The sequence below is a fragment of the Narcine bancroftii genome, chromosome 1 (genome assembly GCF_036971445.1).
Source record: "Narcine bancroftii isolate sNarBan1 chromosome 1, sNarBan1.hap1, whole genome shotgun sequence".
Lineage (NCBI taxonomy): Eukaryota > Metazoa > Chordata > Chondrichthyes > Torpediniformes > Narcinidae > Narcine > Narcine bancroftii.
In genome coordinates this window covers 470957544-470985146 of record NC_091469.1, presented here as the reverse complement: position 1 = coordinate 470985146, position 27603 = coordinate 470957544, and the positions used below count along the sequence as shown (strand labels likewise).

Here is a 27603-nt window from a genome sequence, read left to right as displayed (position 1 = left end):
CACACTTTAACTTATTACTATTAACTTAACCCCCTTCTAATTCTAAACGTACATGTATGTATTGTGTGTGTAAGTTCAGAAAAGTTCTTTGATTCACAGTCCAATCTCGCTTCTCTCTCCTCCAAGTTCACTGGAATCAGGCAATTGTTATACTCTGCACAGAATTTAACATTTATGAATCTTCACCAGGCTTTGGTGCTTGAAAGGTAAATGATTACCTCTCAGGAAGGTTCTTGTTGGTTTTCAGAGAGATTTGTTGCTCGTTGAACACCCACAACTGATTCCTTCCGATCAGCCCCTTCAGTGTCTTGACGAAGAAACTTGCTCCATCAGGATTTTCCAGTTGAAAATGTTACGAGGCCAAAGGACCCCAAAACCCAGACATTCACCAAGACAAGTAGTTACTTAAACAAAAGTTGTTTTTAATTATCTTTAAACCTGAAAACAGAATCACACTTTAACTTATCTCTATACTTAACTAACCCATATTAACCCCCTTCTAATTCTAAGCGCACGTGTATGATGTGTGTGTAAATTTAAGAAAAGTACTTTGGTTCACATTTCAATCTCACTTCTTCTTACAAGTTTTCTGGTTGCAGGCAATTCTTTTACTGTGCACAAAATTTAACATGTATAAAGTTCACCAGGCTTTAGTGCTTGAAAGGTAAATGTTTACTGTTCAGGAAGGTTCTTTAGAGGTTTGCAGAGAGATATTTGTTGTTCCAGGATTTCCACAACTGAGGTACCACCATTAGTAACCTCAATGTCTCACTGATAAAACTTGCCCCATCAGAATTCTCCAGATAATTACCTCTTTCTTTCATTCAGGCTATCACAGAGTTCCTTTCTGTTCCTCTTATTCCAAGAGAAACATCAGACAGATAGCACTTTCGGCCATCCGCCGATCTGGAGCTTTCTGTTTCCAACCAGCTTTTCCTGGCTTGTTTCAGCCGTGACTGTTCAGTCTCTTTCAGTGTCACACACACACTGGCTGAGAGAGCTTGTTGAGCTTGTCTTCTCTCTCTCTCTCTCTCTCTCTTCCCCCCCCCCCCCACTCCCCCCCCCCCCTAACTGAGCCTGCAAGAAAGCCCATGTGACTATTACTTGCAAAAAACCCCACCGTAGGAGTTCTCCCACTTGGAAACCCAGGAGTGACCTTTCTGTGAGCACTCTGCAGGTACTTACAAACAGACAGTTTATCACCTCCAAGACAATGGTCTATTCATTTCATGACATCGTTTCAATTAGCACCTATTAGTGAAATGTACATATCAATCTCAAGTTTCTGCAATGTTACTGAATATGAATTGTTAATATTTCAAATAAGATCTATTTTAAAATGTGTGTATGTATGTAACCCACTCTAATCTTACTAAATTCCTCCCAATATTTATCTAACCTCTTTCTTTCAGGTCATCACAGAGTTTCTTTTCAGTTTCACTTATTTCAAGTGAAACATTATACAGCCAACCATCTCCTCTTGTATGGACCACAAGGGGGAGTTTTTCCACAAGTTTGCCAGCTTGTCATGTTCCCAGCTGCTGCTGCTAAACTGTAGAACTGGACTCTCTCTCTCTCTCTCTCTCTCTCTCTCTCTCTCTCTCTCTCTCTCTCTCTCTCTCTCTCTCTCTCAGAGAAAACCACATGACCCTCTTAGAACAGCCAACTGTACTCAGACTGTAGCACCGGACCCAATCTTCTGAGTCCCTTCGTCTGCTGCTTTCCAAAACAATAATCAATTCCTCCACAGCATGTGTGATTAACACCTACTTGTGAAATCCTTATAAGCATTCTTCAAAGTTTTTGCAAAGGCACCCAGAGCCTGAACTGTCTGGCTTGAGCAGAGCTCCAACATTTCAAATGAGATCTGTTTTGAAATGTTTGTATATGTGTGTGACCTAACTAAAAACTCCACACAATTTATCTCCTTTAAAACATATAAAATATAACATAATCTGTTACAATACTCTCTCGCGATGATGACTCAACCACGCTCACAGTCTCTGTAGCAATCACGCAGAGTGAAATTGATGTCCCTGTAGCTTTAGCATCCCCACCATCCAGCAATTAATTTTAGTTCAGTGCTTCAAACATTTTTCGAATCCACTGTGGAATAAAGATGTTCAAAATTACATTATTAAAAAATGGTAGGTGTGGTATTCTTTTTCAACTTATGATTTTGTTTGACTTACGATGGGTTTGATGTAACTCCATCGTAAGCTAAGGAGCCTCTGTGCAGAGAATTGTGAGGTGTGCGTTTTAGGGTCTATCGTGGGTAGGACCTACATAGTGAATGGTAGTGATCTGGGGAGTGTTGTAGAGCAGAGAGTTCTAGGAGTACAGGTATATGGTACCTTGAAAGTGATGTCGCAGGTAGATAGGGTAGTCAGAAAGGTTTTCAGCACTTATCCTTCATCATTCAGGGTATTAAAGAAGTTGGACGATCATGTTGCAGTTGTACAAGATGTTGGTGAGGCCCCATTTGGAGTATTATATTCAATTTTGCTCACCATGCTGCAGAAAACCTGTGCTAAAATTGGAGAAAAGATTTACGAGGATGTTGCCAAGACTCTGGTTTGTGGGGGGGCGGGGGGGGGTGGTTGAGTTATAGGAAGGGGTTGATCAAGCTAGTTCTTTATTCTTTGGATGACAGATGAGTGGTGATCTCATCAAGGTATACAAAATCATCAGATGAATAGATTAGGTGAACGCACAGCGTCTTTTGTTCAGAATCGGGGAATCAGTAATCAGAGAACCTAAGTTTAAAGGGAAGGGAGAGGGAGTTAACAGGAACCTGGTTTTTGCACAGGTGTTAGCTGTATGGAATGGGATGCCAAAGGTGATTGAGGCTGGTACCGTTGCAAACTTTAAGATAAAATTGGGCAGAGAAATGGATAGGATATGTTTAAATGGATATGGGGCAAAAGCCGGTGGGTGGGACATTTTGGTCAATGTGGGCAAGTTTGGCCAAAGAGCCTGTTTCCATGCTGTCTGACTTGAAATGTAAATAATTCCAGTTTGTTAAGTTGTATCTCTGTACTCTTAATTTTCTGTTAAAGATCATCAATAAAATTTGTTTTAAATTTAATTTTAGAAAAAACGATTAAAGTCATCAAGTTTTACAGTGCTTCAGCCCAATTTGTCCATGCCGACCAAGTTGTCTACTCAAGCTCATCACATTTGCCTGCATTTGCCCAATATTATTCTTGTCCATGTATGTGTTTAGGTGTCTTTTATAAGTTTTTTACCCCCTCCATAAATCTTCGTCCGCGAAGCCAAGCCAAAGAAAGATAAGTTCCTCTTTACCAATCTCTACTGTTTCCTTTGATAATACATTCCACAAATCCATTCTCCTTCTGTGAAGAAGGTGCTTCTCAGGTCCCATTTGAATCTTTCCTTTATATGGTAAATCAATCCCATCTAGTTATAGATTCTCCTACCTTATCAGCGCACCTCATGATTTTATGCTCCCTTGCCATCTTAATGGTTGCTGGGCATCCAAAACTGAACATAATTGAACCAGTCTATTATAGAACAAGTCTCGCCAGTTGTCGCATCACATTGCACTCAGTGGAAATGTGCCAAATTCTGCCTTCACCATCCTATCTACCTGTATTGCCATTTACATGGAACTATGTACCCTGTTGTTAACTATGAAATACCTCTTCCAGCAGAAGATCTAATCTAAATTCATTAAAGCTCTGATAATCCACTGTTTAGCCATTCAAAAATCCTGATGGTTGAGCATGTAGCTCAATGGGGAACGGTCTAAATGTTTCTTAAACATAGCAATTGGATCATTTGTCCAACTTTTCTGGTTAGCTGAAAGACTTTTTTTTAACTACATTTCTGTGACTTGGGCATTATTGAACTGTAGAAGGCCACAGGGCTTCTTTCTGTGCTATGTCCTGGGCAACAATTAAATCACATTAGTCTATAGAAACAGACTCTTCAGCCCTTCTAGTCAGTGCCAAACTATTTTTCTGCCTCATCCCAATGACCTGCATCTAGACCATATCCCATTCATGTACCTATCCAGATTTTTCTTAAATGTCAAAATTGAGCCTGCATTCGTCAATGCAGCTGTTGCTCTCACCACTTTCTATGTGGAGGCTCATTCCACACTCTCACCACTTTCTATGTGGAGGCTCATTCCATACTCACCACTTTCTATGTGGAGGCTCATTCCATTCTCTCACCACTTTCTATGTGGAGGCTCATTCCACACTCTCACCACTTTCTATGTGGAGGCTCATTCCATACTCTCACCACTTTCTATGTGGAGGCTCATTCCACACTCTCACCACTTTCTATGTGGAGGCTCATTCCATACTCTCACCACTTTCTATGTGGAGGCTCATTCCACACACTCACCACTTTCTATGTGGAGGCTCATTCCACACTCTCACCACTTTCTATGTGGAGGCTCATTCCACACTCTCACCACTTTCTATGTGGAGGCTCATTCCATACTCTCACCACTTTCTATGTGGAAAGTTCCCTTTAAACATTTCCCCTTTCCCCCTTAACCCATGTTCTCTAGTTCTTATCTTGCCTGATCTCTGGAAAAAGCCTGCTTGCACTTACTCTATCTTTTGCCTTTGGCTTGGCTTCGCGGACGAAGATTTATGGAGGGGGTAAAAGTCCACGTCAGCTGCAGGCTCGTTTGTGGCTGACAAGTCCGATGCGGGACAGATACCCATCATAAATTCACATTTGATTCGAAGGTACTGTTCTACTAATTGTACTTGGGAATTGCACAGTTGTCTGTCGTAGACTTCAGGAGGTATGCCAGTTTTTCAAATATTTTTCTATTAAAAAATAACAAAATGTAAACAATAATGATCTTTCTATTTATTCTGAATTTGGGACTTTTCAAGAACTACATAGGAAAATGTTCCATTAATTATAACTGTAAACACAGACTGAAACTTTATTCTTCAGTAAGTCATTTGTGCTCTATTTTTATTTCAGGATCTCTGGAATTCCATCACTGGCAATGTTAAGGGAAGGTCTGAAGCTCTTCATTTCCCATTTCTTATTGAAGAAGGTCTTCACACTGGGTACTCCAGAACAAGCCAGTTTGCTCAAAGCACGCATTGATATTGCTGAAAATGCTTTACAAGTCAAAGAAACCAAAGTAAAATTTTAAAAATAGAAACACCAGGAAAGATTTTATTCTCGTTTCTGGCAAGGCAAGCATTTATTACTGATCCCTAATATCTGGGTCATTTTGCACAGCATCTGAACATAACCGTAGTGATGGATCTACAATCAAAGGTAAAGATGACATACTTCAATCCATGAATGACATTATAGTGATTCACTGGTCTTCTGTTACCAATTTCCAATAGTTTAGTTACTAATGATAAAAAATTGGTGTTTATTTCAGTTTTATTTAGCTCTTTGAATTCAATTCCGTGAATTCAATACTGGGCAATTAAAATTCACATAAAAATCTGCAGACACAAAACTACATTTCCATTTGTGGGTTGCTATTTTTAAAAAAATGATTTTTAGCTGTTGTACTTGAAAGAAATTGTTGTAAGTTTCAGCACTTCTAAAATCACCCACAACCCACCCTATCTTTTATCCATCAACATCTTGCAGACTGGTGCCTTTCACCTTGCCATTCTCTCGATAATGAACTCCAATATGGTCAGTTTCCAATTAATAATGTTGCATATTTTCCAGTGTTTTCTGTACAAATAAATATGAACTGTTTAAATATTTCGAGCAGCTTCTCTCCAATTAAACTTTTTAGTGCCCATCTTGATAACTAAATAAAATAATATTTTTGAGGATGTTGCATTTAAATTGGTTTCTCATTTAAATGAGATTATAGGGAAGTGAAAATTATTGGAAGAGAGAGTAATCTTTAGTCTGCAATTACAAAGCCATAGCATGAAAGGAAGACATTCATCTCATTAAAATGAAAATCTACCAGGTCAATGGAGAGCAGTTGGCATGCAGCTATGTTCCTTTTAGATGCTTATCCAGCTCCTTTTTGAAAGCTAATATTAAATTTGCCTCCATTACTTTCCCTGCCAGCACAGTCCAAATCCTAATCACTAGTTGTTTAATGCAATAAAATTAACCTTTACATCAGCTTTGGTCCTGTTGGACCATCTTTATTTGGTCTGCTGGTTCATGACCCAGTGTACCTTTCCATAGTTCTAGTTGACTCAATTGTACCTCCTTGCAGCCACCTCTGTTCCAACGAGAGCAACTGCATCTTCTCCAATCTATCTGCAAAAGTAAAAATAGAGCGGCATGGTTGGCTTAGCGGTTAGCGCAACTTCATTACAGCTCCAGCAATCAGGACCTGGGTTTGAATCCCACACTGTCTGTAAGGAGTTTGTACGTTCTCCCCGTTCTGCGTGGGTTTTCCCTGAGGGCTCAGGTTTCCTCCCATTGTTCGAAACCTACTGGGGATGTGAGTTAATTGGGTGTAAATTGGGAAGCACAGGTTCATGGGCCAAAATGGCCTGTATTGGTGCTGTAGGTCTAAATTTAATTTTTTTTTTAATTAAGCTGAAATAATTTTGGTTCATTTCTTCTGCATCAGTTTGAAGACTGCCACTGGGAAATGGACATGATTTTGTGGAGAGACCAGAGTTTACTACTGGTTTTTTATTGGTGTAAACTGGTATTTTTTTTAATACACTATAGGAAGCCCAGGATGGCATTTGTTGTTTTAATTACTCTCACCCCTGTAATGACATTTTCAACGAACAATGCACATATATCTAATGTTTTATGCACTGCATAAAAGTGGGGGAGAAACCTGGCAGGTCACTAGGCATCCATAGGAAGTAAAAGGTAGTTAACATTTTGAACCTGAGCCCTTCATCGGGAATGTGGAAAACAGATAGCTGAATAAAATGGGGAGGGCAAGGGGGAGGACCACAGGCTAACAGGTAAAAAGTAATGGGTTGTCAGAGGTGGGAGGGTAGAAGGGAAAGAACTGAGAAGTGATAGGGCAGAGAGTGAAGAAGGGCAACCCTGGAGGGCCCCCATGCTCAGTGTGATGGTCTTGGAAGTGCTGTTACTGCTTGAGGTCTCCCCAACAGGAAGTCAAGAACCCAATTACAGAGGGAGGTGTTTAGACACAACAGGTTCAACTTCTTTATCAGGTACTGAGGTATGATCGTGCTGAATGCCGAAATTAAGTCAATAAACATCAGTCGAACATACGACTCCTTATTTTCCAGGTGAGTGAGAGCTAGATGGAGGGCAGTGGCGATGGCATAATCCAGAGAGTGGTTGGATCTGTATGTGATCTGCAGGGGCTCCAGTGACGGGGACAGCAGGAGCTTGATGTCGAGCCTCTCAAATCACTTCACATCACTTGATGTCGAGCCTCCCAAATCACTTCATGATGATGGATGTGAATGTGAGAGGACTGTAGTCATTGAGGCAGGACACAGACTTCTTTGACATGGAAACAATGGTGAGAGCTTTGAAGCACATTTGGACCATGGTTTTCAGGGAAAGATGTCAGTGAGAACATCTGCTAGCTGAGCCGCACATCCCTTGAGCACTCTGCCGAGAATGTTGTAGTCCTGTGGTTGGTGACATCTTGTATGCCCTTCCACTTGCGTCGCATGTCCTGTCCAGGAAATGACAATGAATGCGTTGAGCATGTGCATGCTTTGCTTCCCTATTGGCCTTAGACAGCTTGGCTCTTGCAATAGCTAGGGCTACCATGTCATCCGTTCTGAACGCATCACGGTTCCTAAGCAGCACCTCTACCTCTGCAGTCATCTATGGCTTCTGGTTAGAGCGAGTAATGATGGTCTTGGGCACAGTGACATTGTCAGTACAATTACTGATGTAGCTGGTCACTGATACCCTACACTCCAGATCGATGCTGTCGCCATCAGATGCTGCTTCCTTGAACATGTGCCAGTCAGAGCACTCAAAACAGTATTCAAGCCGGCATCTTAGCTTATCCTGTATCTACCACCCCCCCACCTCTGCATCCACGTGGTTGAGTCATCTTTACATGGCCCATTGGTCCACTGCTGGTAATTCCTGATGTGTTTAAATGGTCCATGCACTGTCCCTTTAAATATCCCGCAAAATGTTGAAATGTACTGAGCATCTGCTGTTTGTGGCTTTTGCAAAGTTTAAATGGCCCGATTGATGGCTGTTAAAAACTCCCATGGTGTTTTACTTGCCTGAGCACTGGTCCTTTTTCTTTATTTGTTTACATGTGTGTGCTGAGTACTATTTTCTTTGCACTACCAATAAGTGGTAATTCTGCCCTGCAGGAAAAAAGAATCTCAGGGTTATATGTCATGCCATGTATGTTCTCTGAATCTCATTCTGAGTTTCTTAACCTCATTGAAGATTACAGTACAGGCCCTTCAGCCCAGGATGTGGACCAGACCTGTGGAAACCTACTTCACAACAATCTAATTTTTCCCTACCTTACAATCGTAAACCTCTATTTGTACTACATCCATGTGTCTATCTTGACTGAATGTTTTACCAACTATAAGCTCGCACTCAATATTACCAAAACCAAGGAGCTGATTGTTGACCTCAGGAAGGGAAAACCAGATGTTTACGATCCAGTGATCATTGGGGGATCAGAGGTGGAGCGGGTGAGCAAATATCTTGGGAACCACTATCTCAGAGGATCTTACCTGGAGCCAACACACTAATAGCATTGTGAAGAAAGCACATCAGCCCCACTACTTCCTCAGGAGTTTGGGGAGGTATAGTATGACATCCAGATGTGTGGTGTAAAGTTTGCTGACTGGCTACTACATCACAGTTTGGTATTGGGGCACCAATACCCATGAGTGTAAAGCCCGCAGAAGGTGGTGGACACAACCCAGAACCTCACAGGCAAACCCCTTCCCACCTTCAAGAACATCTACGGGGAAGGCTGTCGTCGGAGAGCAGCAGCAATCATCAAGGATGGACACCACCCAGCACACTCTCTGTTCTTGCTGCTAACATCAGGAAAGAGGTATCGGTGCCACAAGACTCGTACCACCAGGTTCAGGAACAGCTGCTACCCCTCAACCATCAGACTCCTCAACAACAAACACAATCAGGGACTCATTTAAAGACTCTTACTTTTGCACTTTATTGTTTTTTTTTCCTCTCTGTATTGCAGTTCGTTGTTTATATTTGTTTACATGTGTACAGGTTTTTTTGCACTACCAATAAGTGGTAATTCTGCCTTGTCCACAGGGAAAAGAATCTCAGGGTTGTATGTCATGCCACATATGTACTTTGACAAAAAAAATCTGAATCTGCCTGCCTTCTACCCATAACATGCCCTGGCTTATCATGAACCTATCAATTTCTGTCTTAAATAACCCCAATGGCCTCCACATCCTTCAGTGGCAACAAATTCCAAAGATTCACTGCCCTCTGGCTGAAGAAATTCCTCTGCATCTCTGTTCTGAGTGGATAACCTTCAATCCTGAAGTTGTGCCCTCTTGTTTTAGACTCTCCCACCATGGCAAACAACTTCTGCATCTACTCTGTCCAAGCTTTTCAACATTCGAAATGTTTAAATGAGATCTCCCCTCATTCTCCTAAATTCCAGTGAATACAGGCCAAGAAATGTCAGACACTCCTCATGTGACAACCCTTTCATTCCTGGAATCATCCTTGTGAACCTGCTCTGAACCTTCTCCAACATCAGCACATCCTTCTTAAGCGAGGCCAAAACTGCTCACATTACTCCAAGTGAGGTCTCACCAGTGTCTTCTAAAGCATGAACATCACATCCCTATTCTTGAATTCTCTTCCCCTTGAAATGAATGCCAGCATTCCATTTGCCTTCTTCAGCACTGACTCAGCACGCAAGTTTACCTTCAGGGTATCTTGCACGAGGACTCCCAGATCCCTTTGCATCTGGGTATTTTCAATTTTCTCCCCCATTTTAAAAATAGTCTGCCTATTTATTTTTTCTCCCAAAGTGCATGACCATTCACTTACTGACATTTGCCACTTCTCTGCCCATTCTCCCAATCTATCCAAGTCTTTCTGTAGCCTCGCTGTTTCCTCAGCCAACTTGCCCACAAAGCCATTTATTCTATAATTCAAATCATTAATACATAACATAAAGAGAAGAAGCCCCAACACTGACCCCTGTGAAACACCACTAGCAGCTGGCAGTCAATCAGAATATAATCCCTGTCTTCCAACTCTGCTTTCTGCCAATCAGTCAATGCTCCACCCATGATTGTATGTTTTCTGTATACCAAGGTATGACTTTCCCACCCCCACCCCCACCCATTTTCCAGTTCATTTTATTTGTATGGGACTGTCCCTTTAAGAGAATAGATTTGACAACCTGCCTGCAGGACTGTGAAACTAGGAGCAAGTTTGAAGCCGATGCGTTCTGAAAGTGGATACATTTGAAGAGAAGTGAGACCGTGTTCCTAAAACTCCGGTGCAAAGACCTTGTGACCAGCTTCTGAAAAAGACTGGACATTTTGTTCAAGAAGCCATTTTAAGGCACCTGCACAAGAATCAATAGCTTTTCAACCTCCTTTGTGGGAATGAGAAACCCATGTGGCCTCATTGTGTGGTTATAGACAGAATTGTTAGATTTCCTTCTTTTGTTTACAGAGGAATGAGAGAACACTTCTACTGACCCACGAAAGGGGTTTTCAACGTCGCAGAAGAAATACTGCAATCTATTCTGACCCGTGAAAAGGGTTTTTTAAGTTGCAGAAGGAATATTGTACTATACTGACCCACAAAAAGGGTTTTAATTGCAGAAGAAGGGACTCATCTAAAAAGGACATTCCTCGGAAGCACCTCAACCAGGATGTCATGAGCAATCAACATTCATCAACCCCGCGCTCTCACGCACTTCAGGAACTGCTAACTTCATCTAAGGCCTATGTGCCTCAACCATCTTAAAGCCTTGAAGATGGTGGTTTCGGATGCAGAGACACATACCCTCCCGGAATCTTTCTCAACAGCGATCATTACAGTAATACCAAAAAAGGACAGGAATCCCCTGAAACCTGTCTCTTAGGCCTATCTCATTGCTAACTGCAGATTGAAAAAAATTATTGCAAAATCAATGGTGAACAGGCTGACAAAACACCTGCAAAAGTTAATGAATCCAGATCAGGTGGGTTTCTTAAAAAAAGAGGCAATCGGCAAATAACTTAGGCAGAGTGCTAAGTGTTGTACATCTAGCACAGTCAAAGGTGGACCCGGGAGTGGCCATAGCTTTGGATACGGAGAAGGCTTTCGACAGACTGGAGTGGGATTTTCTGTTCAAGGAGCTGGGGAAATTTGGACTGGGACAGACATTTATCAATTGGGTTAAGGCTCTTTACCATAAATCATATCTAATTGATTCATTATGTTCACAGTTTTGTAACTTGAAAGGAAATGGGCCAATGACAATTTCTCTCAAGCAAAATATTTCAGTAACAGTTGGGTCTAGAGCAGTGATTCTCAACCTTCCCTTCCCACTCCCATACCACCTTAGGCAATCTCTTACAAATCACAGAGCTCTGATGGCATAGGGATTATTTAAAGTAGAATGTGAGTGGAATGAAAAAGGTTGAGAACCACTGTGTTAGGATATTTGATGAATTCCCGGGGGTAGTTGGGGGTCATTGGCCAGGCTGAGGACCCTACTGGAGGATTATGGAAAGGTTTTGGGGTACAAAGTAATTTTGGATAAGAGCGAGGTTATGCCTCCGACATATGGGGATTATGATCAGTTTCAATGTAACAGTGAGTTTGAGTGGCCAAGGGGAGGCATAAAGTACTTGAGGCTCAAAGTAGATAAGGACTTATTTAATTTGTATAAGCTTCATTATATCCCTTTGCTCCGGAAGGTTGAGAAAGACCTGGTCAGATGGAAGACTCTGCCCATTACATTGATGGGTGAAATCAACTGTGTCAAAATGAAGGTGATGCCAAGGCTCCAATATCTTTTCCAGTTGTGACCTATTGCATTGCCGCGGGGTTTTTTAAAGGTGTCAGGAAGTTTCTGTGGAATGGGAAAGTGGCTAGAATCTCCAGGGAAAAGTTGACATGGGATGATAAATTGGGGGGTTTAAAATTACCTGACTTTAAAAAGTATTGTTGGGCATCCCAAGCAAAATTTATTGCCTTGCTATTTGAGGGAGAGGGTCCCTAGCATTGATGCAGATTAGGCTGCATTCATTAGGTGAAGAGACAGCCAAAGAATATATTTATAAATAGGAAGTAAAACTACTCTTAAAGAAAGCAGATAATCCCATCCTAAAACATGTAAATCAGACATGGAAAAAGATAAAACAAGATATTGGATGGAACGTGGGGGATATCCCCCCAAAGCGCCCCTGATGCAGAGGGGGATTGGGTGTATCAAGGATTGTTAGGAAGATGGGTGTCTTATGTCATTTAAGCAATTGAGAAACAAGTCTGCTATCAGCAAATAAGATTTTTTGAGGGAAAATTTGGGACCAGCAATGATCTTGCCTGAATGTAGTGACATGAAGATTCTAATTCGAAAGAGGAATGTGTGTAAATTTAATTCTAAGATGTATTACATATTGTAAAGTGAGGTTCTGAAACCAGCCCTACAAAGGCCAAGGAAGAGATGGGAGTCAGACTTGGGTGCATCAATTAATGAAGAATGGTGACAGTACCTGTGCCTGGACAGTGTGACAGGGGTTGTCAATGCCAGATACAGGATGGTGCAGTACAACTTCCTGCACCAGTTGGACTTTACCCCTCAGAAACTCCACAGATCAAAGTCTGTGATTTCAGAAATGTGTTTTAGATGTGACATGGAGGTGGGAATGTTCAGCCACTCTACCTGACTGTGCTCAAAGGGAAAACCTAGGGGATATTCTTTTTAAAAAATTACAAGAGTGGATTTTCCACAGGACTTGGAGCTGTTCCTCTTGGAGGATATTGGAGAAATGCAGTTGAGACTGACTAAATTCCAAATGTTGTTTGTGAAGGTCACTTTGGTGGTAGCCAGGAAATGTATAGCAGTTTTGTGGAAGTCCCATTGCCAGCTAAACACCACATGATGGAATATGGAAATGCAGAGTTCCATTCTCTTGGAGAAAATCACATAACGTACAGAGGAAACATGGCACATTCGTTAGAGTATGGCAATCTTATTTGCAGTACGTTGGTTCTCAGATAAATTGATTTTCCCCCCTTTTAAATAGGGATAAGGTTAAATTATCCCAGTACAGTCAGAAGCATGATTATGGAAATAGGACTTGGAGCGAAAGACGATGCACCTGCCCTTTTCTTTTCAAGGCCTTAGTTTTCTTTTTCTTTTGAGTTTCTTTTCTTTTTAGTATTTTCTTTGAATGGTGTTCCCATTGTGATTTATTTTCATTACAGGTCTTGATAGGGGTTGTGTGCCCCATGATGAGTGGGATCGAGATAAGTTTTTGGAATTTATTTACTGTGGTGGGTGGGTGGGGGGGGAGGTTGGGACAGATATGCACTTTGGGTATGCATATGTACATGAATGGCTTTGTTTATTGGATTTTGTAAGTCTGTGAAAACTAAAATTAAATATTTTTTTTTAAAACAATTTTAAAGCCTGCGAGTCTCACCATTTTTAAGCTGGTGTGTCCCTCTATTCATCTCAGGCCTGTGTGCCTCAACCAATATTCCAAAAAAAACATCTTAAAGTCTGCGTGTCGCATCAATCTCAAGCCGATGTGTCATCACCGAATTTCTGAACTTTGAACTTGGAACTGCCTTTCAAGAATTGAGCCTTGAGCCGTAGTAGTTTGGAGTATTCCACACACACCAATATAGTTAGAGAATTATATATAAATTTAGATAAGTTAGTTAAATTAAAATAGGTGTTATATAATTGTTGATTACTAATTAAAATATTATTTTAAATAGAACACTGTCTGTGCTCATCTTTATCACTGCCATTGTGCATGTAACAATAGGTTCTCGTTAATTAACCTCGCGTACAGCACCTTGTCAAAGGCCTTAAAATCCAAATACACAACATCCACTGCATCTCCTTTATCGAGCCTGCTTGTCACCTCCTCAAAGAATTTTAATCGGTTTGTTGAGCAAGATGTTTCCCTCGAGGAAACCATGCTGGCTTTGGCCTATCTTGTCATGTGCCTCCAAATACTATGCAACCTCAGCTTTGACCATTGACTCCAACATCTGACGTAAGGTAACTGCCCTATAATTTCCTTTCTGCTGTCTCCCTCCCTTCTTGAATAGTGGAGTAACATTTGCGATGTCCATTCCTCCAGGACAATGGTAGAATCTATTGCTTCCTGAAAGATCATTACCAATGTCTTCACAATCTCTACCGCTACCTCTTTCAGAACCCAAGGGCGCAATCCATCTAGTCCGAGGACATATCTACCCTTAGACCATTCAGCTTTCTGAACATCCTCTTCCTTAAAATAGTAACTTCCCTTCCCCTGATACACTTTGACATCTGGCACAATGCTAATTTCTTCCACAGTGAAGACCAATGCAAAATACACATCTAAACCTATGCATGTTGCAGCTCTTTGTTGGCCCAACATGGTGTATTGTGTGCGGTTTTGGGTGCCCTGTTCGAGGAAGGATGTGGAGGGTACTGAAGCGAGATACCAGGGTGTGGGCTCTGGGTAGAGAGGTTGGACAAACTTGCGATGTTTTCTCTGAGACGTCAGGGGCTGCCGAGATACCGAGCAGCAGTCCAGAAAATTTTACAAGCATCCATAGGATAGACAAAATCTTTCTCCTCGGGCAAAATTGTCAAATACGAGAGGACATGACGGGAGGAGAGAGTTTCTGGGAGACGTCCCCGGCACAGAGTGGTGGGTACCTGGAACCGATTGCCAGGATTAGTGTTGGAAGCAGATACATCAGTAACAATGAAAGAGGCTTCCAGATAGATGCATGACTGCAGAAAGGTGCGTCGTGTGCAAGAAACATCGACTTGGTTTAAATTGGGCATCATGTTCGCCGCAGCCACGTGGGCTGTTCCCGTGCTGTTGATAACAATCAGGGCTATTTTAGTGGTGGGCAGTACGACTGGAGTTAAATCTCATGAGTAATTCCCCCCACCCCAGTGCTTGGCGCCTTAAACGAGGAATGTTAGTCATTTCGTGTCGTAAGCCCCTAAATGGAACACACATTTTGCTTTCCAATCTGATTCGGATGTGTATTGGACCTTGCGCTCCTCCCTTTCCAAGCATCTTCCTCCAGAGACTTGCCTCGCCCAGGTGAGCGGGGAAAAAGAACCTCCCTTATTGACATTGGTGCCTCTGTGTCATTGAAATAAAACGCATCTTTTTGGGGGGCCCCTGCTGTGGACAAGATAAGACGCTCCACTCCTTTTGTTCCACCCCAGCTGCGCAAACCGGGTCTTTCTTAACATTGTCGTTCTATCAATAATTGATACCGGGTAATCCAGGTCGTGCCATAATCGCACTAATTGCCCTGAAACTCTCCGAGAAAGGGCTCGTATCTTATCTGGATGATGTATGCTTTGAGAGCCCCGACCCCATTGTGCTCTGAGCTCGGTAAACGAATCGGAGATACGCCTGGTCTCACTGTCCTTTTTTAACAGGTCAGGGCTTGAAAGCAGGTGAACTGATTTATCCGAAACAAACTTTCAGGTTGAAGTTGGCGGATCTCCATGTCCCAGACCTCTCTTTTTATTTTTATATGTGGCGGGTTGCTTATCAAAGACAAGTCTGTCCTGATTTGGCAAACCTGATTTTTTTTTAACAGACACATCAGGACGTTCAGCTTCTGCGGAGGAGGGACTGACCCATCGGCTGGACTGCAAGGTCCATGAGGGAGACTGACGAGCAAGGCGAGGGACGGGGTCCCACAATTCGAGCATCCAAACAAAAAAGCGACTGATAAAATGATATTCCAAATGGGGGAAACTCAGCAGGTCACGCAGGAAAGGGCAACTCGCCAACATTGCGGGCGAGCGCCCTTGTCGAGGAGACATCGGTTACCCTTTACTTCCTTGCTGAGCTTCTCCAGCACTCTGGGGTATTGCTTCACGATCGCAGCGTCTGCAGACTTTCCTGCTTAACTCTTATTGTGAGGAAGGAAGGAACGGCAAGCGTGAGATTAAGGATTTAGCAGGGTATTTTGGAAATAAAATTGAAGAGGGTAATGAAAATTGAGATGATTAAGCTGGTGATCTTGTAGCGCCACTGGAAGTTGGCTGGTAGGACATTTGTGGCCATCACTTTCAACCTTTGGACAGAGGAGACATTGGGTCAGAAGATATAGAATCCCTGTGGATAGAATTAAGAAACTGAAGGGTATAAAGACCCTGAAGGGAGTTGAATACATGCCTCCAAACAGTAGCTAAAACTGCAGGTTGATTGGGAAAATCAGGTTGGTACTGGATTCCAAGAGAAAAAATATATCAAATGCCTTTAGGGTGGCTTCTTAGAACATCTTGCAGCTGACCAGGGAAGTGGCAATTCTGCATTGGGTGTTGTGTAATGAACCAGAGTTGATAAGGGAGCTGAACCCTTGGGAAGGCAGTGATCATGCTATGATAGAATTTGCCCTGCAATTGAAGAGGGAGAAACTAACATCCAATGTGTCGGTTTACCCGTGGAATAAAGGGGACTGCAGAGGTATGAGAGAGGAACTGGCCAAAGTTCTTTGGAAAGGCACCCTGGCAGGGAAGACGGCAGAGCAGCCAAGGCTGGGGTCTCTGTGAGAAATAAGGAAGGTGCAGGTCAGGTATATTCCAAAAAAAAGGAAATATTTGAATGAAAAGATTACACAACTGTGGCTGACAGGAGTCAAAGCCAAAGTAAAATCAAAAAGGGCATACAAGAAAGCAAAAATTTGTGCGAAAGACAGAACTGGGAAGCTTTTAAAAACAGACAGAAGGCAACTAAGGTCATTAGAAAGGAAAAGATTAACTTTGAAAAACAGCTAGAAAGTAACATCAAAAAAGATACCAAAAACTTGTAGAGTAAAAATAGTGATTGGGGACAAGATTTGAACTTAACATTTTCAGATGAATATTGGTACTCTACTCTCAGCTTGATCTATGATTCCTCATTCTGTATAAGACACTGCTTATTACAATTTAAAGTGGTACACAGAACTCATATGTCCAAACTTAAATTATTGATCCATTATGTGTGAAATATAAAATTTTTGAAGCTTCTCTGATCCATATATTTTGAAGTGCCCAAATTTAGAGAGATTCTGGAAAGACTTTTTCCAAACTTTATCAACAATTCTTAAGATTAATTTGGAACCTTGCCCATTAATTGTTTGGTTTTTCTTGTGATCCAGATAAACTTACATTGGCATCTCAGGAAAAAGTTTTAGCTTTTACCACGTTGATAGCCAGATGAGCAATTTTATTGAAGGATGATTCATCCCCTACTCATACATAGTTGTTACATGATGTAATGTACTATTTAAGTTTAGAGAAAATTAGATATAATATTAAGATTCAAGATTCAATTTGTTGTCATAGTAATAAAACACTGTCCTATTACGTTATATTCCTTTTTGCCTGCTGCAAGCCAGACAGATTTGCCATTGGCAGAAATTGCTTAAGTGCTCTTATATTTCTTACAATCAGACTTGCAGTCAGAGAAAGAGAAGCAAAAGAGAGTTCTTCCCCCACCCCCCAAGCCACTGTGTCCATAGATTTGCCTCCAGTGCAATAAGCATTTATCTCTTGAGCCATGGCCAAACCTGTCTATTCAATACCTTGATCTACAGATGAAACATTGGGAGGAGCAGAACGGGACAGTGCATTAGCTACTACATTGCCTTTTTCAGAAATATGTCATATTTTTGTGGAAAATTCTGAAATGAATGATAACATGCTGTGAAGTGATGGATTATTGTTTTGGGAAGGGACTCAGAAGATTGGGTCCGGTGCCACAGTCTGACTGAGTGCAGTTAGCTGTTCTAAGAGGGTCATGTGGTTTTCTCTGAGTGAGAGAGAGAGAGAGAATTCAGTTCTACAGTTCAGCAGCAGCAGCTGGGACTGGAACAGGACAAGCTGGCAAACTTGTGGAAAAGCCCCATTTTGAAGACAGATTGTGAGTTCTTAGTTCAGCCTGGTCAAAGCCCTTGTGGTCCATTCAAGAGGAGATGGCTGGCTGTATAATGTTTCACTTGAAATAAGGGAAACAAAAAGGAACTCTGGTGACCTGGAGGAAAGAGGTTATTACATGGAAAACTCTGATGGGGAAAATTTCTTTGGCAAGACACTGAAGTGGCTGATCAGAAGGAATCAGTTTGCGTCCAACAAGCAACAAATCTCTCTCTCTCTGAAAACCAACAAGAACATTTCTGAGCGGTAATGATTTACCTTCCAAACACCAAAGTCTGGTGAAGAATCATAAATGTTAAATTCTGTGCACAGTATAAGAAATGCCTGCAACCAGTGAACTTGGATGAGTGTGAAGTGAGATTGGACTGTGAATCAAATAACTTTTCTGAACTTACACACACATTACATGCATGTGCACTTAGAATTAAAAGGGGGTTAAGTTAATAGTAATAAGTTAAAGTTTGATCCTCTTTTTATGTTTAAAGAAAATTAAAAGTAACTTTTGTTTAAGTATCCAGTTGTCTTGATGAATTTCTATTGCTGCTGGGATTTGGGGTCCTCTGGGCCCGTCACATTATTATCCTCCACAATTTCTGCCATCAACAACACTCTCACCACCAGACACATCTTCTCTTTCTGCTCCATCCATGACTTCCTCATTTACTCTTCCCTTCTCACTCCCTCAAACTTACCCCTGTGACTGCAGGAAATGCAGCTTTCAGGTCCTCAAACAGTCCTTCCTAGTGAAACAACACAACTTTGTGAATCAGCTGGGGCCGTCTACTGCACCCCGTTGTGGCCTCCTCGCCACCAAAGAGAATGGACAGGACTGGGAGATTGTTTTGTTGAATACCTTAACTCTGTCCTGGCCCTCCCATGGCCAATCATTTTAATTCCACATCCAATTCCCACACTGACATGTCTGTCCATGGTCTCATGCACTGCTAAACTGAGGCCACCCGCAAATTGGAGGAAAGACACCAAACATTCCGACTGGGCATTCTCCAACCAGATGGCATTAACATAGACTTCTCCATTTTCCATTATGTCCCACTCCTGTGTGTGTGTGTCTCTCTCTCTCTCTCTCTCCCTCTCTCCTTCTCTATCCCTCTGTCTCCTTTCTGCTCTTCCACCCATATCCACCTATGACTGTTGGCCTGTGCTCCTCAATCTGCCCCTTCCTCTTTCCACCCCCCACCTTTTTACTCAGGTCCCTGCCTGCTTTCTACTCATCCCCTAGAAAAGGGTTCAGGTCTGAAACGTTGGTTGTACAGGTATATCTTTTCTTCCTGCTGAGTTTGCCCTGCTGAGTTTCTCCGGCACTTCTGAGTTTTAAACTATAATCATAGCATCTGCAGATCTTTCTGTTTAATTGGATACAAAATTTACTTGGTGGTAGGAGTAAGAGGGTAGTGGTGGAGGCTTGATTCAGTTTAATAATCAGTGGGCTGGTTATAAGTGGTCCTCAGTAACACAAAGACAAATGTGATTGATAAAAAAGTTATATAGAACAATACAGCATAGTATAGGCCATTTTGTGTTGACGTATATAAACCTATTCCCAACGTAGGTGGTGGAAAGATCTAAGGGGGCGGTGAGGAAAAAGGGGACAGTCAGAACATTTGTTTGTATCTTGGTGATGTGGTCTGGACACGACATGCACCACACGCCAGCCAGATCAGACAGCCGATGCCATGGGGACTTGGTGATCATCCCATTTTCACGTCTGCAAGGGCCAAGGCTCTAGGTTTGTAAGCATTGCAAGTTACCTTCTTTCTTGTAATGTACATTTAAATTATAATATAATCAAGATATGATTGGGGATCCCACAATATTCCTTACGTTCTTCTGTTGTGTTCTGCTGTGATTTACATGGTTTTTACATTTGTTTTTTTTTGCTAGAAATGCTTTGTTTTGTCGTTCTCCTCTGTACCCGCACACGGTATATGAATTTATTTATATTTATGTAACATCAGGGAGCGTTGACTTGTATTTCATGAATGCACATGTACATGACAACCACTCGGGACGGCAACTGACCGCCCAGGCTGGTTACTGCCAGGGTCAGGACCACTGGAACGGTGATTGACCGCTCGGGGAGGGGACCGACCGCGTTATCTCAAAACCTGCATTATGCAAAACTGTGTAAGAGAAGGTATACTTGTATACCTAACTTAGATCAGCCATGATCGTATTGAATGGTGGAACAGGCTCGATGGGCCATTTTTGGCCTCCTCCTGTTCCTACTTCCTCTGTTCCTACATCTAACTGTAACTTCTAATGTTAAGTAGTTCTTAAGTATTTGAATTTTTAGTTTCACATTCGTCCTCATATTATTGTGTCATGTACTTTTCCTTGCAATTGCATTGCCATTATATTATTATATTTCCTTATTGTTTTCTGTTGCATTTTGTTGTGATTGACACGATTTTTACCAAGAACTTGCATACATCATCTAATAGCCTGAATACACCTGAGATTGTCTAATTTCAGAAGCTAGGCTAGCTCAGGGCTAGTCAATAGTTGGAGGGGAGACGGCATAGGAACACCAGGTGCTGTAGGTTTCTGCGAGGAGCGCTGGACAAAGTGGTGACTCTCTGCCTGCCTTACAGTAGACAAAAGTCAAAGAATTTCATGTATGTTACATTTTAAATATAGTGTTATGTGACAATAATGGAACCGTTACCTTTACATCTTTACCTCCTAGGGGCCCTATGAGACTGGCTGAGTTTCTCCAGCATTTTTATGCTTTTATGATTCACATAGAACTCTTCCCATACATCACCAATTAGAGACAGCTGATGTTGCTGCTCCTTTTGAATGCATCCATGGTTTAGTCAGCTCACTATCCACGTCAATTATTCTCAGTGGGACGAGGTTTATTCTGAGCTGAACTTTCAAATCCACAGCCACATGTCCTTTCTGGCTACTTGCCCCCACCTATAATCACTTACCTGTGGTCCTCACCCTTCTCCTTCCCTTCCCCTCCACCCCCACTTTTTTAGTCTGATTTTTTGGCATTCCTGAAGAAGGAATGGCGTAGCGGTTAGTGCAACGGCTTTACAGTGCCAGTGATTGGGACCAGGGTTCGAATCCCACACTGTCTGTAAGGAGTTGGTACATTCTCCCTGCGTCTGTGTGCGTTTCCTCCCACCGTTCAAAATGTACTGGGGGGAATATAGGTTAACTGGGTGTGATTGGCTGGCATGGACTTGTGGGCTGAAATGACGTGTTACATTCTAAATGTAGTATTATGTGACAATAATGGAACCTTTTATTTTTTTGTTGCAGAATAAAATATGGCCACAGCACAGCAAACAAAAAAGAAGTGGAGGCAATATAGTGTGAAGACAATGAGGTGATAGGTAAGATGTAAATTTACCCCTCATATTGCTAAATAAATTGGTTTACTATAAGTTTTATTCGTGAAATACATATGATTGTTTATAGTACTAGATTCATTTTTGTTTTAAATTTGAAATAGACCTAATACAAAGAAAGAGGTGTGTGTTTGTTGCATGTGTATGGGGGGGAGGGTGCTCGGGACGTGGCCCGGTAGCCAAGGGGGTGAAAAGGCTTGGGAACCATGACCTAATCCTTTCCTAACTCGTACGCATAACCCTCCATTTTTCTTATATCCATATGCCTATCTGAGTCGTTTAAATATCCCTATTGTACCAACCTCCAGCACCAACCCCTACAATGGATTCCAGGCACCCACCACACTCTGTGGTGGGGGGGAACTTAACCTCTAACAGCTCCCCTAAATTTTCTTCCACTCACCTAAAACAGATGTCCTCTGGTATTTGCTATTTGTTGCCCCAGAAAAAAATGGTGCTGAACAGCCACCCTATCTATGCCTCTCATCATTTTAAGTCACCTTTCATCCTTCATCAATCCAAAGAGAAAAGCCCTGGCTCTGTCAACCTTGTTTTGTAAGACGTGTTCTCCAATCTAGGCAACATCCTGGTAAAATATGGTTGGAAATTTTATGTATATGTTTTGGTCTTGCTCTGTATTGGAGAAGTATTGGACAGATATTTTCAAGTCTTTGTCAATTCTACTGGATATTAGATTTTGCAACCTAATCCATTGAGTGATATATTTGGAATTATAGTTCCAGAGGTGGGTCAAGTTCCCAACTCTGCACATCGAGTTGTAGCCTTTACTACGTAGTTGGCCAGAAGAGCCATTCTATTTAAATGGAAAGATCCTAATTCATCTACTTTGATGCAATGGCTCTCTCAAATTATGTCACGTTTAAGCTAGAAAAAAATTGGAAGTTGCACTTTTGATACCTCTGTTAAGTTTGAAGAGACTTGGTGTCCTTTTATAAACTATTTTCATATGAGTTGATTTGTATTTTGACTTTACCTTCCAGACTCTTTTGGATTTCTGTTGGGTTTTTTTTTATTGCCGAAGACCCAGGTAAATAGTTTGTATTGATCTGTTGTAGTGAACACTCAATTTAAGCTGTCCACTTTTTTTTTGCTGTTTTTTTATTTTGGTAGGTTAGATGGGGTTTTAATAACAATTTTTTTCTCTTTTTTTTAATATTCTAAATTGAAGAGAAAGGGATAATATTGTTCAATATGTTATAATGTTAGATGTTGTATTAATTATTGCAATATATTGATGATTCTGTTTTTAACTATTCAATTCTGTATTCTCCTCATGTATTGTTCACTAATAAAAAGATTGAAAAAGAAAGAAAGGAAATTTGATGATAAGTAAAGCAAAAAAGTTAAAGAAGTATTTCCAACCAAAACAAAGGTTGGGTAGCATTTCTCATTAAATAGGAGATCAGAACAATTTTAAATAAGGACATCAGCTTGGATAATGTGGAATCTGTGTGGGTGGAGCTTTGGACCTCTGTGCTTTGTGAACCAGAGGACAGAATCTGTGAGTGAGGGTGGTGTACAATCCACCAAGTTTGAAGACAGAGTACATGGTTAATGGTGGGATACTTAACAGTGGGGAAGAACAGAGGGACCTTGGGGTCCAATTCCAAACTTCCCTCAAGTTTGTCGCGAAGGTTGCTAAGATGGTTAAAAAGGCCTGGCTGATATGCTTGGTTTCATAAGTCGGGGAATTGAGTTCAGGAGATGCGAGGTGATGTTTCAGCTCTATGAATCTCTGGTGAAACCACACTTGGAATATTGTGTTCAGTTATTCATCTCATGACAGGAAGGAAATGGTAGCTATGGAGAGGATACAGAGATGATTTACAGGCAGTTGCCTGGTGTGGAAAATAAGTCTTGTGAGGCAAGGTTAGCAGAGCTGGGACTTTTCTCTTTGGAGAGAAGGATGAGAGGTGACTTAATAGAGGTCTACAAGATTCTAAGAGGCATAGATAAGATGGACAGCCAGTGCCTTTTTCCCAGGATAGTAGTAGCAAACATCCATGCAAAGTGAAGGGAGGAAAGTTTAGGGGAGACATCAGGGTAAGTTTTTTTTACACAGAGAATTGTAGATGTCTGGAATGTATTGCCAGCTGTGGCGGTGGAGTCTGGAACAATAGAATCATTTAAGAGGCTCTTAGACAGCCACATGGATGAACAAAAATTAGAAGATTATGAGGTAGGGAGGGTTTTGAGTTTTTTTAGGTATTATAGGTTGGCCCAATATCATGGGCAAAGGGCCTGTGCCATGCCGTAATGTTTTATGTTCTATGTAAACAGTAGTGATGAGATTGGGGATGGCATCAGGTAAAAATAAGTGAAGCATGCAATCAATGCACACCAGTTATTGTGGGAGACTTTACTCTGCATGTGGATTGGAAGGACAAAATGGGAGAAATACAGTGAAAAAAGGATTTCCTGGAGTGTCAGGGTGTTTTCCTTGACCAATATGTCCAGGAACCAACAAGAGAGCAGACAGTGGTAGAATGAGTCCTGTGCAATGAGGCAGGATTAATTAGGCCCCTTGGGGTAGAGAAGAGTGATCACAACATGATGGAAGTTTTCCAGAGGATGAGAAGTGTCACCGTTAACCCTGAGACCTTGGTCCAGTACTTGTATTAGGGGTTATTATGCTGAATTAGCCAGGATACCCAGGCAGAGTCTGCTTAATGGGTTAATGTTAGATAAGTAATTAACGATCATGTGGAGGAACATCAAAAGGTGTGCATCCCTGCTTGCTGCAAAAATAAAACACAGATGGCATTAACATAGACTTCTCCATTTTCCATTATGTCTCTCTCCTGTGTGGGAAATCAAGGATAGGATTAGAATCAAAGATGGATGTATAAATTGGCTCGGAAAAGCCACAACCCTGAAAGATGGGAGAAGCTTAGAATTCAGCCAAGTGTCTAATTGGAAGGGGGGGGGGAATAGAGTAGGAGAGGAAACTTACAGGGAGCATAAAAATGACAAGATACCATTTAAAGCAGTCAGAATTAGGGGAATTTGTGACTCATGGGGAACAAAGAAATGGCAGGCCAATTGACTAAATACTATCCAAGGACACTCTGGGAAGATGGGTAGGAAATTGCAGGTGTCTGGCTGAGATTGATGAGTACAAGTGAGGTGTCAGCAGACTGGAGGCTGGTAAATGTGGTGCCTCTATTCAATAAAGGCTGAAGGGAAAAGCCTGGGAGCTACAGACCAGTGAGCCTAACATCTGTGGTTGATACAGATACAGACACAGACATGCCCCAGACTATCTGATGACCTCCCTTCTTTCCCTCTCCTGCTTATCCTGTTCAACAGAAAACACATTCAAGAAATAATTCATTTAAGGTCTTCCCTATCCCCTCTACACAGTTGCCCCTTCTGATCCTTAAGGGGATTTGTTCTTTCCTTCATGATCTTATTGTCTTAATATACTTAAAATCTTCTTGGTCTCTTCCACACGCTCGCCACCAAAGCCATTTCAACAAGTTTTTAACCCTCCTTATTCTCCCCCCCCCCCCCCACCTCACCATGCTCCGACATTACTATACTCCTCATGGGATTCCCTCATGCTTTGTCCCTTCAGACTGATCTGCCTGCGTTTGGTTTATGCCTCCTTTTTCTTCCTGATCTGTGCCTTCACGTCTCTTGTTATCCAGGTTTCCTTTACCTCACCATTCCTGTCCTTTACCCCACTAGGAACATGTTCATCCTGGACCTTCCTCATTGTCCTTTCAAGTGCCCCCCATTTAACAGACATACTTTTACCCGCTAGCATGTGCGTCCGGTCAATCATTGGTAAATCCTGCCTAATCTTATCTATTAAGTTACTGGACAATAAATCTGAGAAGAGAAGATATACGTGCACTTAATGAGAGTCAGCATGGTTTTGTAAGTCTCTCAAAACTGATGATATGGCAAAGGAGGTTGATGAGGGTAGAGCTATGGATGTTGTATACATGGATTCAATAAGGTGTGGAAGGTTAGGTCACATTGATTGCCAGGTGAAATAGCAGATTGGATAGAAAATTGGCTTCATGAGGAAAGCAGAGGGTGAAGGTGGAACTTTGTTTTTCCAGACTGGAGCCTGTGATGTATGGCGCGTCACAGGGTTCGGTGCTGGGCCCTTGGCTGCCTGTCATCTACGTGAATGATTGAGCTGAAAGTGAACATGTCACAGTGAGCAAATTTGCAGATGACACCAAAGTGTCTGGAGTTGTAGATAGTGAAGACGGTTGCCAAAAATTGCAGCAGGATCTTGATTGGTTGTGCAGGTGGACAGAGGAATGGTTGATGGGAAGGGCTGGATGTTTTTCTCTTCATCTTATTTTACTCTGTTGTTGGGGAGAGAGTTCCAAAATTTCCAAATAATGATGCTGAAGGAGTAGATTTATATTTTCAGTACCTGGATAATGCACAACAATTAGGGACCTACACGTAATGGTATTAAGTTACCAGGGGAACAGACCCAAATGAGTCTAAACCAATGATAAAGCACCCATTCTACTCATCCCATTTGATTCTTTCCCCCCCCGATTCTATCACACCTTCCCCCCCCCCCCACAATTTAAGGTGGCCAATTAAGCTGATGATTCACCTGTCTTGGAAGGAAGCCCAAACACCCAGAAGACATCCACACGATTGTAGGGAGAATGTGCAAAGTCCACTCAGAGCCCCCATGCGAGGGATTAAACACAGGTCAATAGGACTATGGACAGTAGCTGTATCACCCTGCCACCCAATGCTCTTGGTGCTGTGGATCTGTGTGGTTGTGAAGATCATGAATTTGGGTAGTGCTGTTGGGGTATCTGAGGCAAGTACATTTTGTGGCTGGTTTACACTGGAACGTCAGTGTGTCGATGATACATGGAGTGATGGGAGGCAGGCCAATAAACAGATACTTTATCATGCGGAGTGCTAAGAATATTGTGGCAGTTGTTCACTGTGTGCCCAAGGCCAAGTCACTTTCAGCTGCTGCATCCACGATAATCTTCCATCATAAAGTGGGCTGTGCACTAATATTCAATTTCATTAATGTATCCTCAGGAAATAAAGCCAGCATTTGAAAAGAACTATATCATAACCGTATCATAACAAAACAAATTGCTGGAGAAGACGGGGGGGTGGCAGCATCGATGGAAGATGAGCGATGGCTGACATTTCGGGGAGTGGTGATAAGTGGAGACAACGAAAGGATGCAGGTTACAGAATCTGATATGGATTCGACCTGTCATCGAATACTCTATCAAACTTCTACAGGAGCTCCGTGGAAAGTGTACTGACCAGGGGCATCACAGCCTGGTTTGGTAAGTGAGTACCCAGGAATGCAGAAAGCGGATGAAAGTGGCAAACCTAGCCGAGTTCATCACACGCACCGACCTCCCATCTACTGAAGAGACTTCTGAGAGGCACTACCTCAAGAATTCAGCCAATATCATAAAGGACCCCCATCATCCTGGTCATAACCTCTACTCACTGCTACCCTCAGGTGGAAGGCACCAGAAGTCTGAAGTCCAGCACCTCTAGGCTCAAAGACAGCTTTTACTGAGCAGCTATCAGGCTCTTGAAGCTCTCTAACTATAAACTAGACTGGGACCACCACTATTGATATGTCACTTTTTTTTTGTACTGACTGGAGCTGAAAATATTTATTTATCTACCTTTTTTTTTCTATCTTGGCATATTATACCAATTGAATGAACACTATTGTAGCTGGTGTATCTTACGTGCCTGTTTGGCTGCAGCAAGTAAGAATTTACATTGTACATATCCTCATGAAAGGAAAGCAATGAGTGCAATGGGATACGGGAGTGAGAGTGGGCAGATGGAATGGGGAGGCGAACATGGCAGACAGATGAATCCAGGAGGAGGACTTGAAAGAAATTGGGTAACAGGGTGCTGAGGAGAGGCTGGAAAGGAGGTAAGGGTGTGTGAAAGGACTGAGTGGATCAGAAGGAAAGAGAAAGGAACCAAGGGGTGTGGGCTACCTGAAATTGTAGATTCAATGTTCATGCTACGGGGGTCGTTGACACAAGTGAAATATGAGATACCGTTCCCCTAGTTTGCTTTGCGTCCCCACTTCTGGGCCTGGGGTGAAGAAAACGTCATTGATGAAGCAACTAAAGATATTTGGGCCTGGGGGACTGCACCAGGGAACTCCTGCAG

The 27603-nt window shown here is 42.0% G+C and overlaps 1 protein-coding gene and 1 long non-coding RNA gene across 2 annotated transcripts in view; both read left to right on the top strand.

Moving 5' to 3' along the window:
• nom1 (nucleolar protein with MIF4G domain 1) overlaps positions 1-5733 on the top strand; it is a 70332-nt gene extending 64599 nt beyond the window's left edge. The window contains exon 11 of the mRNA XM_069914748.1: positions 4975-5733. Coding sequence (XP_069770849.1) covers positions 4975-5152 — 178 coding nt within the window. The 3' untranslated portion in view covers positions 5153-5733. The remainder of the gene's footprint in view (positions 1-4974) is intronic.
• Positions 5734-20543: 14810 nt separating this feature from the next.
• LOC138751880 (uncharacterized) lies at positions 20544-27069 on the top strand. Its single transcript, XR_011350240.1, has 4 exons — positions 20544-20682; positions 21338-21411; positions 22428-22474; positions 26485-27069. It is a non-coding gene; the product is annotated as an uncharacterized lncRNA (long non-coding RNA).
• Positions 27070-27603: the final 534 nt, after the last annotated feature.